The sequence below is a fragment of the Capsicum annuum genome, chromosome 12 (assembly GCF_002878395.1).
Source record: "Capsicum annuum cultivar UCD-10X-F1 chromosome 12, UCD10Xv1.1, whole genome shotgun sequence".
Lineage (NCBI taxonomy): Eukaryota > Viridiplantae > Streptophyta > Magnoliopsida > Solanales > Solanaceae > Capsicum > Capsicum annuum.
The window spans coordinates 16,979,471-16,994,522 of NC_061122.1; the positions used below are offsets into that span (position 1 = coordinate 16,979,471).

Here is a 15,052-nt window from a genome sequence, read left to right on the forward strand (position 1 = left end):
AATGAGCGTAGGATGTTCCGACTGAATGGATGTTGAGTGTTTGGGAGCTTGCATAAACCGATAAGACGTCTGGCTGAAGGTAGCTTGGCATGGGTGTAGAGACCTTTGAATTCTGAATATCAACTATTGGCTTCTGGATGTTATATATGCTGGAACCTGGTGTTGTTGCATAAGAAACTTCTTGGTTTACCATTATGAGACATTTGCAATTTATTAGAACCCAAGGTCTGGCATAGTGGTTAATGAAGTAGGTTGAGCACTCTTCCCCATCTTTCGAGCTTTGGTAGGAGGTGAAAGGATTCCGTGGAATTAGTCAAAGTGTATGCAAGCTGGTCTGGACTCAACGGTTATCAAATCCCAGCATGATATCTTGCTTGCATGGTGCCTGCCATGTGGTTAGAATTTAGTACGACCAATTGAAAGTTGCATTAGCTATCCAGGGTTATTTTTTCTTATGCAACCAAGCAAACATTGTATTGCCTTTTGCAGGATTTTATACTTTGATTGATTGTTCCATTTACCATCAACAACTCCTAAGAAAACATGCACAACCTTACTCTACTTCTAGGGAGGATTTATCAACTGCTATCGTCGAAATTCAAAGATTAAATAAGTAGCAATTAATGCAAAAACAACCAATCGGAAAAAGCAAGAGTCATGTTTATAATTCTCCGAGCTACCAACAAATGATACCACAATTTTATCCCTCTGTCAACCAAAAAGAATAGTCCATTTTGTCTTTAACAACAAATGATATACAATTTGATCCCTCTATCAAAAAAAGGCAGCCTCGTGAACTCAAGCGGGCCATGCACCAGGTCTAGAGAAACGCTCGACCACTAGAGTCTATTATACACAACCTTATCTTACATGTCGGGAATCTGATCCCTCTATCAACCAAAAAAAAAAATGTATTAGATTTGTCTTTGTCCTGGCTCATCCTTTCTATAGAAAACTTCAAGCAAAAAAGTTACTCCATATGCTGCACAATTTCACTTGGTTACCAAGAATCCTTCATATTATTCTTATAGAGTCCACATAAGATCCTGAAACTTGTTTCAACTTCTGTAGAAATTTACTTTGATGGCCACTCGAATCAGGTCGAATTTCTGAAGCGGAGGCAATAAGAACAAAGTTATCTCCATTCCCGACATCTATCTCATACAACTCGGCGAAAACTTCTTGAATTTCAGCAATTACTAGCTTGTAAGATGACTGATCTGAAGGAATCACATTTATGATAACAACACCATTTTTGTTAAGCAAGGTTCTTGTGGCCAACAACGCGGATTTCTGCACAAATGCTAAAGGAGGAGCACTCATACCTACATAAGCATCGCTCGAGTCTAAATCAGCCATGATCACATCAAATTTACCATCAAAATCATCAAAACGCTCGCCATTCTCCAGAAGATAACCACGAAAACCATCACTGTCTACTTGAGTCGCGAACTTCCCAATCATTTCTAATGCATCTCCAACACACAAATGCATGGAATTACTGTCTTTCAACCCGAAAAACCTCCTTGCAACTTGCAAAACAACATCATCAACCTCAATACCCAAGACTTGAAATCCTAATTGAGACCTCAAAAAACCAAGAAGTGCCCCTCCTCCAACACCCAAACACAAAGCTTTCGGGTTTATACCACTTACTATTTTCGCGTTCAAGAATGACTCGATTACTGATAGACCTGCCACCATTGGAGTCAAATATGGATGAACTAAAACCCCATCATCAACAATCTCAAATTCAACTTCCTCCATGTTAACAAAATCGACTTTCTTGGGTTGAATCTTTATCTGTGTCTGTACCAAATTCGGCATTCTCTTGAACCTCAATCGCCTCCTATACTCTCTACCACCCGAATCCTCCAATTCCATCTCCACATTTTCTATCAACATTTCTCCAACAAAATCCCCAACACATATATCCAACACCACACTCCTTACCACCTCATCTTCATACCTCAAAAATGGAATTTCACCCAACCCGCCACCACCTGTTCGACGAAATGCCTCAATGGGCATCAACTCAATCAACAGCGGCATCAACTTGTCTTCAACAACAGACGAATCCATCACCCTATTCACCCAATTATACGAAATGGGGTTCATCGAATTCGGTGAATTCCCAATAAGCACAAGACGAGAGAGCTGAGGAAAATTAACAAGGAGTTGACGATGACCTTGTTCGGTAGAAAAATACCAATCGGATTCGCGGTTAATGGGAACCAACATTGCTGCAATTTGGGGGAGTTTTGAAGGAATAGGAGAATCAAGAACGGCAATACGGAGTTGAGAAGCATTGAAGTAATGGAGATCAAGCAAAGGATTTGGAATTGTGAAGGAAATGTAGCGGGACGGGATGATTTTTTTGAAGACAGTTGGATCCAATGCCATTTTCTTTTGGTTGAGAACGAGGAGGGAAAGGAAAATGTCAATACTTTTTTTTGGTTATTTATAACACGGACAAACAACATAAATTTTGATATTTTGGAGTTAAATTATAGAAATTTTGATATTTTGTATGATTACCGAAAATTTCTATTTTGAATCTATCGAGATACTTAATTAGCTCTTGATATATCAAACGAAGTTGCATTTTATTCTTTGTTAAGATACATAATTACTTCCCGATGCATATTTTCAATTTTGGGTCTGTTGAGATACATAGTACATCTAACAAAGATATTTTTTTTGTGTGTAAAAATACATAATTAGCTTTCGACATATTTTTTTGATTTTGCGTTTGTCGAGATATATAATACATCCAACGAAAATACATATTTTACTTGTAAAGATACATAATTAGCTTCCGATGCATTTTTTTTTATTTTGAGTCTGTCAAAATATATAATTAGCTCTCAATAATTAGTTAAAATTTTTGTGATTAATTAATTAAGATGGAGATTTATGTAAATATGAGAAGTTAATGTGTAGGTTTATGTTAATTTTTCCATAACTAACACTTTACTCGAAAATAAAAAAGGAGATAGGGAGAAATGATTTTCTTCTTTGAGATTTATATTTTTTTTAATAGATATTTAGATAGTATCTTCTTGTTTCTTTTCTGTTTAAATTGTACGAGGATAAAAGATTTCACTTTGTTAAATTAATTTTAGCGCTTGTTTGATTATAAGTTTTGAAATTAAAATTAATTTTAATTTCAAAACTTATAATCAAACAAGCGCTAAAAATAATTTTACGTGAAAAAAAATATTTTGCAAGTGAAAATGAAAATTTTCTAATTAAATCAAACTGAAAATTTTGACACCATTTGAAGGTCAGACTTTTTGAATTTGATCAAATTTTATTGAATATTTCAAAAATACCAATTGGGTTCCTGGCTAGTGGGACCAACTTTGCAGGGTTTTTGGAACGAATTGGAGAATCAAGAGCGGTGATATTCAACTCGTTGATTTTTATTTTTCATATTTTATTTTTTAAAAATTAAATTGTATGAATTTTGATTAATATTTTAAAATATATTTTTTTCATATTAATATGAAAAGTATTGCAACTTATAGCATTTTTGATATTATTTTTGAACATTTTAATTTTATAAATTTTAAATATTAAATTAATTTACTTTAATTTAGCTTTAAAGTTTAGCTAAATTGATTTTCATAAAGCAAAACGTGACAAGTAAAAGTGAATGATTTGAAAAAAAATATTATTCACTACATTTATTTTTAGATTGATATGATGATTTTACTGTAACGTCTATCAATTGATCCTGAGTATGGAGAAAACTTTGTTGGGAGTGCTGCTATCTTAATGGGCCCTGCAACCCACGATCTGAATTAGTCAAAACTTCAATGCGGACATCGGACACCGGTTGGAAAACTAAAAAAAAAAAATGTCTATCAATTAATGTTTATTATTATTAGATTTTGGAAAATGATTTAGAAATAAGTAATTAATGTTGGAGGTAAACAGAAAAAAATTACTTCTCCCATTTTATTTTAGTTAATCCTCTTTCTAAAAATATTTGTTTCAATTTAGTTATTTCTTTGATGAAATCAAGAAAATTTTATTATGCTCTTCAATATTATCCTTATCATTAAATGTCTAGACAAAGTGTATATACTCAAATTTGTATTTTTAAAATATAATTAATAAGATTAATTTATTAAAATAAATACCTAATAAATATTTTCATAAGGAGTATGTCAAGTCTACAGAGGCTAACGAATAAGAAACGGATGGAGTATATTCTCTTAATATGATAAAACTTATAATTAAAAATGAAAATTTTTAGAATAATTGACAATGACAAGTGAAGGTAAATGGTGAATGAGGTAGTAAATTTTTACAAATTACAAGTAGAAGTGGAATTTCTCCGCTAAGCAGGTTGATGTGGGCATCTAAAACAATTTGAAGATTAAATTTTATGACCAAATAAATACTATTCTCTTTGTTCCTTTTTAGTTAATTCATTTTTCGAGAGTCAATTTGATTAATGTTCAAAGTTAAATTAAATTAGATTAATTTAATATTTTAAAATTAAAATTTAGATATTTAAAAATTATATAAAAAGTATTATAAATTGCACTTTTCCTTTAATCAATATGATTAAAAAAATGAATATCTTAAAATTTTGGTCAAAGTTTACATCATTCAACTCTAAAAATTAAAAATATGTCAATTAAAAAGGAACGGAAGGGAGTACAACAACAACGGAAGGGAGTATTTTTGAAAATAAATCTCCAAAATCTTATCCATAAACCTATAGCTAAATGGCAGCTTAGTCCATCAATTAGTAATAAATTCTCATTTTAATCCTCGGGTAAGTATATCTAACTTTCGTTTTTCAATCAACATATACATTTTTAGTCTTTCAAATTTCAGCAATTTTTGGTATATTAGCATATGGAGTAACTTGTCTGCTTAAGCTTTTGATCTAAACATTTTTTTGGTCGTGTAGAGATATAAAATTCAACGGGTTAAATTCATACAAAATTTGAGTTTAATTCATGATCATTTGGGTTGCTTAACTAATTTCGGCCCTACAAATTAATTAGTCCATTTTGTTAAATTCAAGCCCAAGGTCCATTACATTTTGGAGCCCGAACCCATGCCACGTGTTAGGGTGACTTGGCATCCCCGTCAAATTAAAGACCAACAAGGTGACGCCACATGTCCAAGTGATGTGGAAATCTCATTCAAATTCAAGAACCAGTCAAAAGTCGCCAAGTATCAAAGTGACATATTTCAGCCTATCACAAGCAACCAGGTCCACTCCCTACAACTATAAATAGGGGGTAACATAACATTCTAAAGGACATTCTGAAAAGAGGACTTTGACAAGCATTGACAACGTCGACATTGACTATCAAGTTCTTGTTAGGAGCAATCAACGGAGTTCTTCCTGGAGATTATTCCAAAGTGATTAAACACCTTCCGACATCCCCGACGATTGAAATATGTCTCAAGGAGTCCAAATCATCCAACGATTCGAGAAACATGCTACTGAAGGCCCTCAGATCATTTCTAAGTTTAGGAGAGAAGAATCAAGAGAGTCACGAAATTGTACTCATAGGATTTATATTAATAAAATTATTATTTTCTTTTTATTTATTTTTGCTTGCAGTTAATTTTCAGCACTAGCAAAAAATTTGTTGCGAACAAATTTTGGCACGTCCAGTGGGATCGGTTCTGCTCTTCATCTCTTTATCCTGCAAATCGAAAGCTACAAATTCAACTATTGCGATGGACTTCGAAAAAATAAACGATGTTACATGCAAGGGTTCTACTGCTGCATCTACTGACCTCAGTCGTGTTGGACCAATTATTCGCCGAAAGTTCAAGGCTAGTGGCCGGGATGAATTTGAATACTTCACTTCGTTGGAGGTGGCGAAAAACAACAACTCTCATGTGACGATTGCTAGGGGCAATCTTGCATCCATGTTCTTTGACAAACTTTCTCTAACCGGATCTAACTTTGGTGAACCTGAAGATTCAACGGATTCACCAGTTTCAACGAAGGTCAATGCCTTAGTGGTTGACTCAACTGACATGGATGAGAAATTCGCAATGATGGAGCAAACCATTGAATCCCTAAAGAAGTCGATTGACGATAAAAATCTTCATATCGCTCAACTCATGAACAAACTGGAGGCCTATGAACTAGGAGAGTCGAGTCACGTCCCTACTTATTCACCCGGTTTCACTCCACAGGACAAAGATGTTGAGGAATTACCTGCTAAGTCTAAATTTCAGAAGTAGAAACAATCTGTTTTGGTTGCGACTTTATCTGTCCTACAGTTGCAAGACATGATAACAAACACCATCAGGGCTCAATATGGTGGAGCACCACAGAGTTCGTTGTATTACTCCAAGCCTTACACAAGACGAATTGATTGTCTACCCATGCCAATGGGCTATCAACCACCAAAGTTGCAACAATTTGATGGCAAGAAAAACTCGAGGTGTAACACCCCGAAAATCTATCCTGAGATGTCACACGGTGCTTAGGGTCACAAGTGATCCCAAGCTAACCCTTCTACTGGCATACTTATAAGCATCTGAATAAAATATATACATTTGAACAAAATCAGTGAAAATATAAAAACTCTTCTGAAATGGATCAATACAAATCTAATTTTATAAGATTACAACTCTGCTGTTACAAACAAAATGAAAATTAAATACATTAACACTACTAACTGTCTATGAAGCCTCTACTAGTACTGACTATAGGTAGCCGGGTCATGACTCTCAACTAGCCCAACTCAATACGACTGAATAAAGAAAATACAATACTTTTCAACTGTATAACTGACTTAAGCCCTTGAATCAAAAGGACTCATCACCTGCTGACTAAAAGTTGCGAACTGACTGAATATGGTGTATGCGCTATAACTTGTACCTATATTATGAGACAATGTAGCACACAAACGTATATATGGATTAGTACTTTGAGGATGTACTAAGTATATGGGGGTGTATGCAATAGTTAAACAATATCATCATCATAATTTACAAAACAATGCATGCTAAATGTAAATTACTCACATAAGCTGGAATATCTGAAATCATGAACAATAAATCATACTTTATAAATATAGTGAGTCATAACATTTAGTTCTAAAAGCTGTACTTATATTCTCTCTTTAAATCATACAGTCTAAGTGTAAAAAGGACTCATGCTAAAGTCTGAAATTTAAAAGCTAAAATCTGTGACTAATATCTTTCTGTAAAGCATAATCTAAATAGAGTTGTGAGCCTTTACACTTAGTTTTCTAAAAGCTTTTCTTTTACTCTTTCTTTTCTAAAATCTGAAATCTGTAAGCTTTAAAACTTTAAGGAAGATACTTAATCTGAAAGCTTTAGGGAGGTTCTCTTAACCGGCATAAATAATGTGAGCATCCATGGAGTCCAATGTTTTTCCCACGTTGGGGAGAGTTGTTCTACCCTTGCCATTGGAATAGAACCTAATCCATGCGATTGATCACAAGCTAAATCTGTCATCCAAGTAGAAGTTAGAATAATCTAATAATCTGTACCTACGCTAGCTACATAGTTCTGTGGAAGTAAGATGCGCTAAACCCACACTTTCTGTTCGGTGCTAAATACTAATCCCAATCGCATGCTCAAAATCTTAAGAAAATCCACTTTTAAAATAATCTAATGGTTTATAATAAAACCAGCTATAAATCTGTGAAGCTAAATCTGTAAGTCTGAATCTGTGAAATGGATTTCTTTATCTTTAGATTAGGACCAAAAGGTCAAATCTTTATCAAAATCTGAGTATAATCTTATCATGGGTGCTTATAGCACAAACAATCTTTAAACAACAATCGTTAATTGGGGTCTAATGACCCAAGTATCAATATCATGTTAAAGCATCTCAAAATTCATACTTGGTAAGTTAAGCATTCATAAATTATCTTAAAATCTGTAAATTTCATCAATATGCATGGAAATAGAAGCATAGTCATATAATTCAACTCTTAAATCATGAAAACTCTCATAATCATGTAAATATCAACAATGGGTATAAATCCCAACTTAAATTTAGTGGAAAATCATATATATTTAAAAAAATTCATAATTAAAATAAATCTTTGGGCACAAGGATGAAAGGATTATCCTTGTTGAAAACCCCACATACCTTAATGACGACAAAATTGTGAAAAGATTGGACCTTTAAGCTTGATTGAAAGAATCCTTGGAGAGAACTTTGAAGTTGGAGCTTAACTTCTTGATTCTTGAGAGGTAAACTTAGATTATGTTCTTGGAAAGAGGGGAAGGGTTTTGGATCATAACTTGACTGATTTAGGGCTTTGGGATTGTAAATAATGTGTTTAAAAATCCCTTATAATGATTTGGAGTGATTAGGGACGGTTTAGGGGTGTGAAATGACTTCAACACCCTTGATATAAGTTAAAACGGAGTGTTTTTGGAACTTGGAACTGACTTAGGCGGCGCCCAAGTAATCGCACAAGCCAGGTTGGACGGCACCTAACCAATCGCATACCCTTACTGTCTCTCACAAAAATGGGCATAACTTTTTGCTCGGGTATTGGATTAAGGAGAAATTGGTATCGTTGGAAAGCTAATTTGATTTTATACAATTTGGTGGTCTAAATATGCCAAAATACCACATATACATCAAGTTATACTTGTTCAAAGATGACCCTTGCGAAATCAAACACTAAAACTTGATGATTTCAAAAGCTCTTAGCTTGCATTACCTTAAGTGACTCGTATGAACACGTTAAACACATCATAAGCTCTCTTATCACTAGGATACTCATTGTAAGTCATGTACTCAAATATTAATTACAATATTAGAGGTTTCACACGTAGGAAAAAAGGTTTATTTTCTAGTTTAGAAGTATACGGGGTGTTACATGAGGCAACACATTGTCTACTTTGTTGAAACATGTAGCAATGCTGGAACACATGGCGATCTCTTGGTAAAATAGTTTGTTCGTTCACTGAAGGGGAACACATTTGACTGGGATATTGACTTGGAGCATCAGTCAATTGATAGTTAGGAGCAGCTAGAGAAGGAATTTCTCAATCGATTTTACAACACCCGACAAACTATGAGCATGATAGAGTAAACAGGCACTAAGCAAAGAAAGGATGAACCTATAATGAATTACATCAATCGATGGGGATCATTGAGTTTGAACTGTAAAGACCTCCTTTCTGAAATATCTGTGGTAGAAATATGCATTTAAGGAATGCATTGGGGTCTCCTATACATACTACAAGGAATCAAACCACGAATATTTGAAGAGCTGGCTACACGAGCACACGATATGGTGTTAAGCTTAGCAAGTCATGGGCAGGCATTCTTTTTTACTGACCCGATGAAAGAGAAAAGAGAGTTCAAGAAAGGTATGATTTCAAATACTAAAGATTCTATGGCAGTGAAAGCAACTTCTGTGAAGGTAACTACCAAGAAAAAGGTTAAGGAAGATGAAGGCTAGAGATAATATCCAAGAGAGGATAAATGTCATCCAACCTTGAAAGAATTAGAAGCTAAGGTTTATCCATTTTTAGATTCAGATGTACTTATGATACTGGATAAATTGCTAGTTAAGAAAATGGTTGATCTTCCTGAATTAAAAAGGCCAGAGAAAATTAATAAGGTTAATGATCCCAAGTACTGCAAGTATCATCGCGTCATTAGCCATCCAACGGAAAAGTTTTTTATCTTGAAGGAGAAAATCATGACGCTAGTAAGTAAAGGAAAAATCATCATCGACATAAATAAAATAGTATAGGGAAATCATGCTAGTATCATTCCCGAGAAAAAGTAGTGTTCAATGTTGCAAACCATGCCAAGCTCAATCTTCTTGCAGTTTGGGAGCTTCGAGCCAGTTAAAGTGGATTTTCCCAGGAAGACTCTTAAAGGCTCATTGGGAACAGACAACAAAGCTAAAGGTAATAATGATGATTGTTGGACCTTGGTTTTTCATAAGAAAAGAAGACATCAGACTATTCTAAGAATACGACTTCCTAAGCCAAGAGTGATAAAGAGTAGCGCGGAGTATCTACAATGACCAAAAAGTGTTAAGTTTGATATTAGCAAGAAGATTGATGGTGTGGAATGACCGAAGGCCTGTTACATTATATGAGTTCTTTCCAAAAAAATTTCTTAAAAATAGTCAAATTAGTGCCACTCATGTAATTTCTAGCACATAGGAAGTAAAGAAAAGTAACGGAGGGCATTGTCCACCAATAACACAAGAATTTCAGGCTACTAGAGAAGTTGCATCATGTTGTGCTGCAATTTTCTTCACGGATGATGATTTATTGTTAGGGTCTAAACTACATAACAAACCTTTGTTTGTGGTAGGGGCTATTCGAGGACAACATCTCAATCGTATATTGATCGATGATAGTTCAAAAATCAATATCATGCCAAAGACAGTGGTCAAAAGGCTTTGAATCTCCATTGATGAATTGTCCAAAAGCAACATAACGATTTAAGGCTTCAATCAAGGAGGACAACAAACCTTGGGAAAGATTCGTGTAGGATTATCCATTGGCGACATGAAATCAAACATTTTGATTCATGTTTTAGATGCCAAAACATCATACAACTTGTTTCTCGGACGCCCCTGGATGTATGAAAATGGAGTGGTGTCATCTACTTTGCATCAATGCATAAAGTATGTAAAGGATAGTGAAGTAGTCAAAATTAATATGGATATCAATCCTTTCACTGAGATAGGGTCGTACTGTGCAGATGCAAAATTCTACTTGGATTCTTATGAATTAGGTGTGGAGAAACCAACACTAGCCAGCCCAACTAATGTTGTTGTAAAAAAAGTAGAGGTCCAGCGGGTTGTTGTCAAGATTTCTAAGGAGAGAATTGAAAAATTCTCCACTAAGCTTTCATCATCTGAAGGAGACATGCAGATGAAGATGGATGAAGAACATCTAACTTTTTGCTACATCCCTCATGAGAATCGAAGGGATGGACAACCCTTGCTAGAAGTATGTACTCAATAAAGCCACTCTCCAAGGAGAGAAATGAGCCATAAGACATTCCAAGATTTGAAGGAGGTTATGAATGTCCCAGTTATAAAGGTCCCATCTATCACACCTGATCTACCAGGAAGCAATACTTTGGCTCATAAGATAAAAAGTCAATTTGGTGAGAAAGCCTTTACGCTGCTTAAAAAATCAGGTTACCTCCAAACCGACAAGACTAGGTGAGCTCAAAGATGATGTCACTGGTGAGAAGATACATGGTCTTATAGAGGCGCAAATGAAGTTAAGAAAGCAAGGGCATTATGTTGCCATTCCTAAGTTTAGCCTAGGATTTAAATTGTCGGAACCTCTTCGAATTGCTACTAAGAAGGGCAAGGAAACAACTTCATCACGTTATGCCTCAGTATAAAAAGAAAAGGGATCTAAGGATGAGAAAATGCCATAACAAACTTCGTTGTTTGAACACATAGGAAGATTGACACCTCGTATCTCTGTATTTGAAAAATTGGGTTGCAAGGACAAAAATGGAGCCTTTAAATAAATGGAAGAAGTGGAAGACACCTCAAGAACTTCTATCTTTCAGTGTTTGAGAACCACAAGAAAATCATTAGCACAAAAAAGGTTGCAGGAGAATAAAAACAAGGTTTTCTTGAAGGAATCGATGACAAAGACATTCATAGTATCTTTCTATCACGTATGAAGAGAAAGGTTTTGTTGTCAATCACCACAGATGGTTCACTAAAAGTGAAAAGAAGCACCATTATTTTCACTAACCAGTCTTGTGGAGATACAAAGAAGGAGCAAGAAGAAGTCATCACGATATTTGAAGGAAGTCAATTGGAAGATTCCAACTTTGTTCAAGTATTCTATCACATAACAGTGGAAGAAGGTCCATACTTTGATGGTATGTATGATGATGTTCAAGAGGCTCTACCCCAACTAGAGGATGGCGTACAATCAACCGTATATGAACTTAAAGAACTTAATCTCGAAACTTTGGAAGACCCGCGCCTAGCATTCATTAGTGCACTTCTTATGCCGCAAAAAGAAAGGGACTACTTTAAGTTATTCATTGAGTACAAAGATGTCTTTTCCTGGTCATACCAAAAGATACCAGGCCTTAGTACAAGGGTAGCTATTCATCATTTGGGGATAAAAAAAGGGGCATGTCTTATAAAGCAGTCACAACGAGTGTTTTGTCCTGAGTTGGTAACACAAATTGAAGCAGAGGTTAATAGGTTTATCGAAGATGGATTTATCCAAGAAGTGAAACACCCATCATGGATTTCAAACATTGTGCCTTTCAAGAAGAAGAATGGTCAAATCCGTGTCTGCATTGATTTTTGAGACTTGAATAAGGCATGTCCAAAAGATGATTTCCCGTTATCGATCATAGAGCTCAGGTTGACACGACAATTGGACTTGAAGCTATGATATTTATGGATGGGTCTTTCGAATATAATCAAATTAGAATGTCTCCAAAGGACGAAGAATGCACTATATGCCGAACTCCAAAAGGGATTATTATTACAAAGTTATGCCTTTTGGTCTAAGGAATGCGGGTTCAACCTACCAACGTGCAATACAAAACATTTTTGATGACATATTACATAAGAGGGTGGAATGTTACGTCGATGACTTGGTGGTAAAGACAAAGTGCAGGGACGACTATCTTGAAGACCTTTGCATTGTTTTTTAGAGTTTAAGAAAATTAGACTTGAAAATGAACCCACTCAAATGTGACTTTGGGTTACTTCAGGAAAGTTTTTTAGCTTTATCGTGCGTCATCGAGGAATTGAAGTTGATCCCACAAAGATTGATGTTATTCAAAAAATGCCTGAACCAAAAAACTTGAGAGACCTTCGCAGTCTACAATGAAATTTGGCATTCATTCGGAGGTTCATCTCTTGCTTGGCTGGAAGGTGTCAACCCTTCAACCATCTAATGAAAAAAGATGCACCTTTTTGATGGGACAAATCATGTCAAAATGCTTTTGAAAGAATCAAAAGATACTTGTTGAATCTACCCGTATTAGGGGCACTAACTCCTGGAAGGCCGTTGATACTCTACATTGCATCACAAGAGCGATCACTTGGAGTACTTCTTTGTTAGGAGAAAGAAGATAAAAGGACACAAGCGTTGTACTATTTTAGTCGAACCTTGATAAGAGATAAGGTAAATTATACACCCATTGAGAAAATATGCTTAGCTTTGCTTTATGCAATAAAGAAATTAAGGCATTATTTCAAAGCATACACCATCAAGCTAATTTCTCGGGTCAATCTCGTGAAGTTTGTAATGAAACATCCAGTTCTTTTAGGGCATCTAGCAAGATAGTCTATATTGTTTAATCAATATGAGATCGTATACACACCTCAAAAGGTTGTGAAGGGATAAACACTTGCCAATTTCCTCGCCGATCATCCTTTACCAGCAGAATGGGAGGTTTCAGATGAGTTTTCTGATGAAGAGGTACCATTTACTAAAGAACTACCGCCCTGGACAATGCTCTTTATTGGATATGAACGTTGAGATGGCGCAGGAGCAGGCGTTGTGCTGATATCACCAGAAAAATTATTTTTCCATTCTTATTTGTTTTGGGTGAAACATGTTTCAATAATGCGGTAAAGTACCAAGCTTTAATTGTTGGCCTTGAAATGGCATTAGATATGAAGATTCCACAATTGGATATCTATGGTGATTCTAAGTTGATCATCAACCAACTTTTTGGGGAGTTACGAGGTGAAGAAGGAAGATCTTTTACCATATCACCATTATGCCATTATTTTGCTTGAAAGGTTAGATTAGACATTCCTAAACCATATCCCAATAGGAGAAAATCGTATGGCGGATGTTCTGGATAACTTAGCCACAACGCTGGCATTTGGAGAGAATGAGTTAACAAAGGTGCAAGTATGTCATCGATAGGTTATTCCTGGTTGTCTCGATCTTTAAATAGATGAAAGCCATCATACATTTGTTCGAGTGGTAGAAGAGAAATATTGGTGAAAGCTAATAATTGAGTATCTCAAGCATGGAAGGCTACCTGAGGATCCACAGAAAAGAGCGGATATTAAGAGAAGGGCACCACGATTTATCTTTCATAAGGGAATATTATTTCGTCATTCTTACGAGGGGTTATTCCTGTGATGTTTTGACAAAGAAGAATCTCAACAGACAATGGAGGAAACACATTTTGGCACGTGTGGGACACACCAATCAGGGCCTAAACTTTATTTTTGCATCAAAAGGATGGGCTACTATTAACCGACAATGGTGGTGGATTGTCTAGAGCATGCCAAAAGTTGTCAAGCATGTCAATTCCATGCTAATTACATCCATCGATCTCCAGAGCCTCTTCATCCAATTGTGGCCTCATGGCCTTTTGATTCTTGGGGACTTGATGTTGTTGGACTTTTTCCAAAGTCGTCAAAAGGGCAAATATACATCTTAGCCGCTACTAACTATTTCTCAAAATGGGCTGAAGATGATCCATTAAAAGAAGTAAAAAGGGAAAATGTTGTTGATTTTATTAAGTCAAACATAATTTTCAGGTATGGCATACCAAGATGCATAGTTACAGATAATGGAACACCCTTCAACAATAAACTCATGAATACTTTGTGTGAGAAGTTCAATTTTACGCAACACAAGTCTTCAATGTACAATGCACCTGCCAATGGTCTTGTCGAAGATTTTAACAAAACACTTGGTAACATATTGAAGAAATTTATACAAAAAATAAAAGGAATTGGCATGAGAAAATTGGTGAAGCTTTGTGGGCATATCGTACAACCTTCAGAACTGCAATACAAGTAACTCCGTATTCATTGGTGTATGGCATGGAGGTGGTCCTTCCATTAGAAAAACAAATTCCATCATTGCGAATTACGATTCACGGAGGGATTACAACTGAACATAACGCTCAACTTCGTCTAGCAGAGTTGGAAGCATTGGACGAGAAGAGATTAGAAACGCAACAAAGGTTGGAGTGTTATCAAGCTCGACTTGCTAGAGCTTTCAACAAGAGCGTGGGATCATGATTATTTCAAGTAGGTTACTTGGTATTAGCAGTTCGAAGACCTATACT

General features: G+C 35.5%; 1 protein-coding gene across 1 annotated transcript; it reads right to left on the minus strand.

The window, feature by feature from the left end:
• Positions 1–642: 642 nt before the first annotated feature.
• LOC107850991 (eEF1A lysine and N-terminal methyltransferase) lies at positions 643–2,466 on the minus strand. Its single transcript, XM_016695864.2, has one exon. It carries the CDS (start codon positions 2,401–2,403, stop codon positions 1,015–1,017), a length of 1,389 nt encoding a protein of 462 aa, XP_016551350.1. The 5' UTR covers positions 2,404–2,466; the 3' UTR covers positions 643–1,014.
• Positions 2,467–15,052: the final 12,586 nt, after the last annotated feature.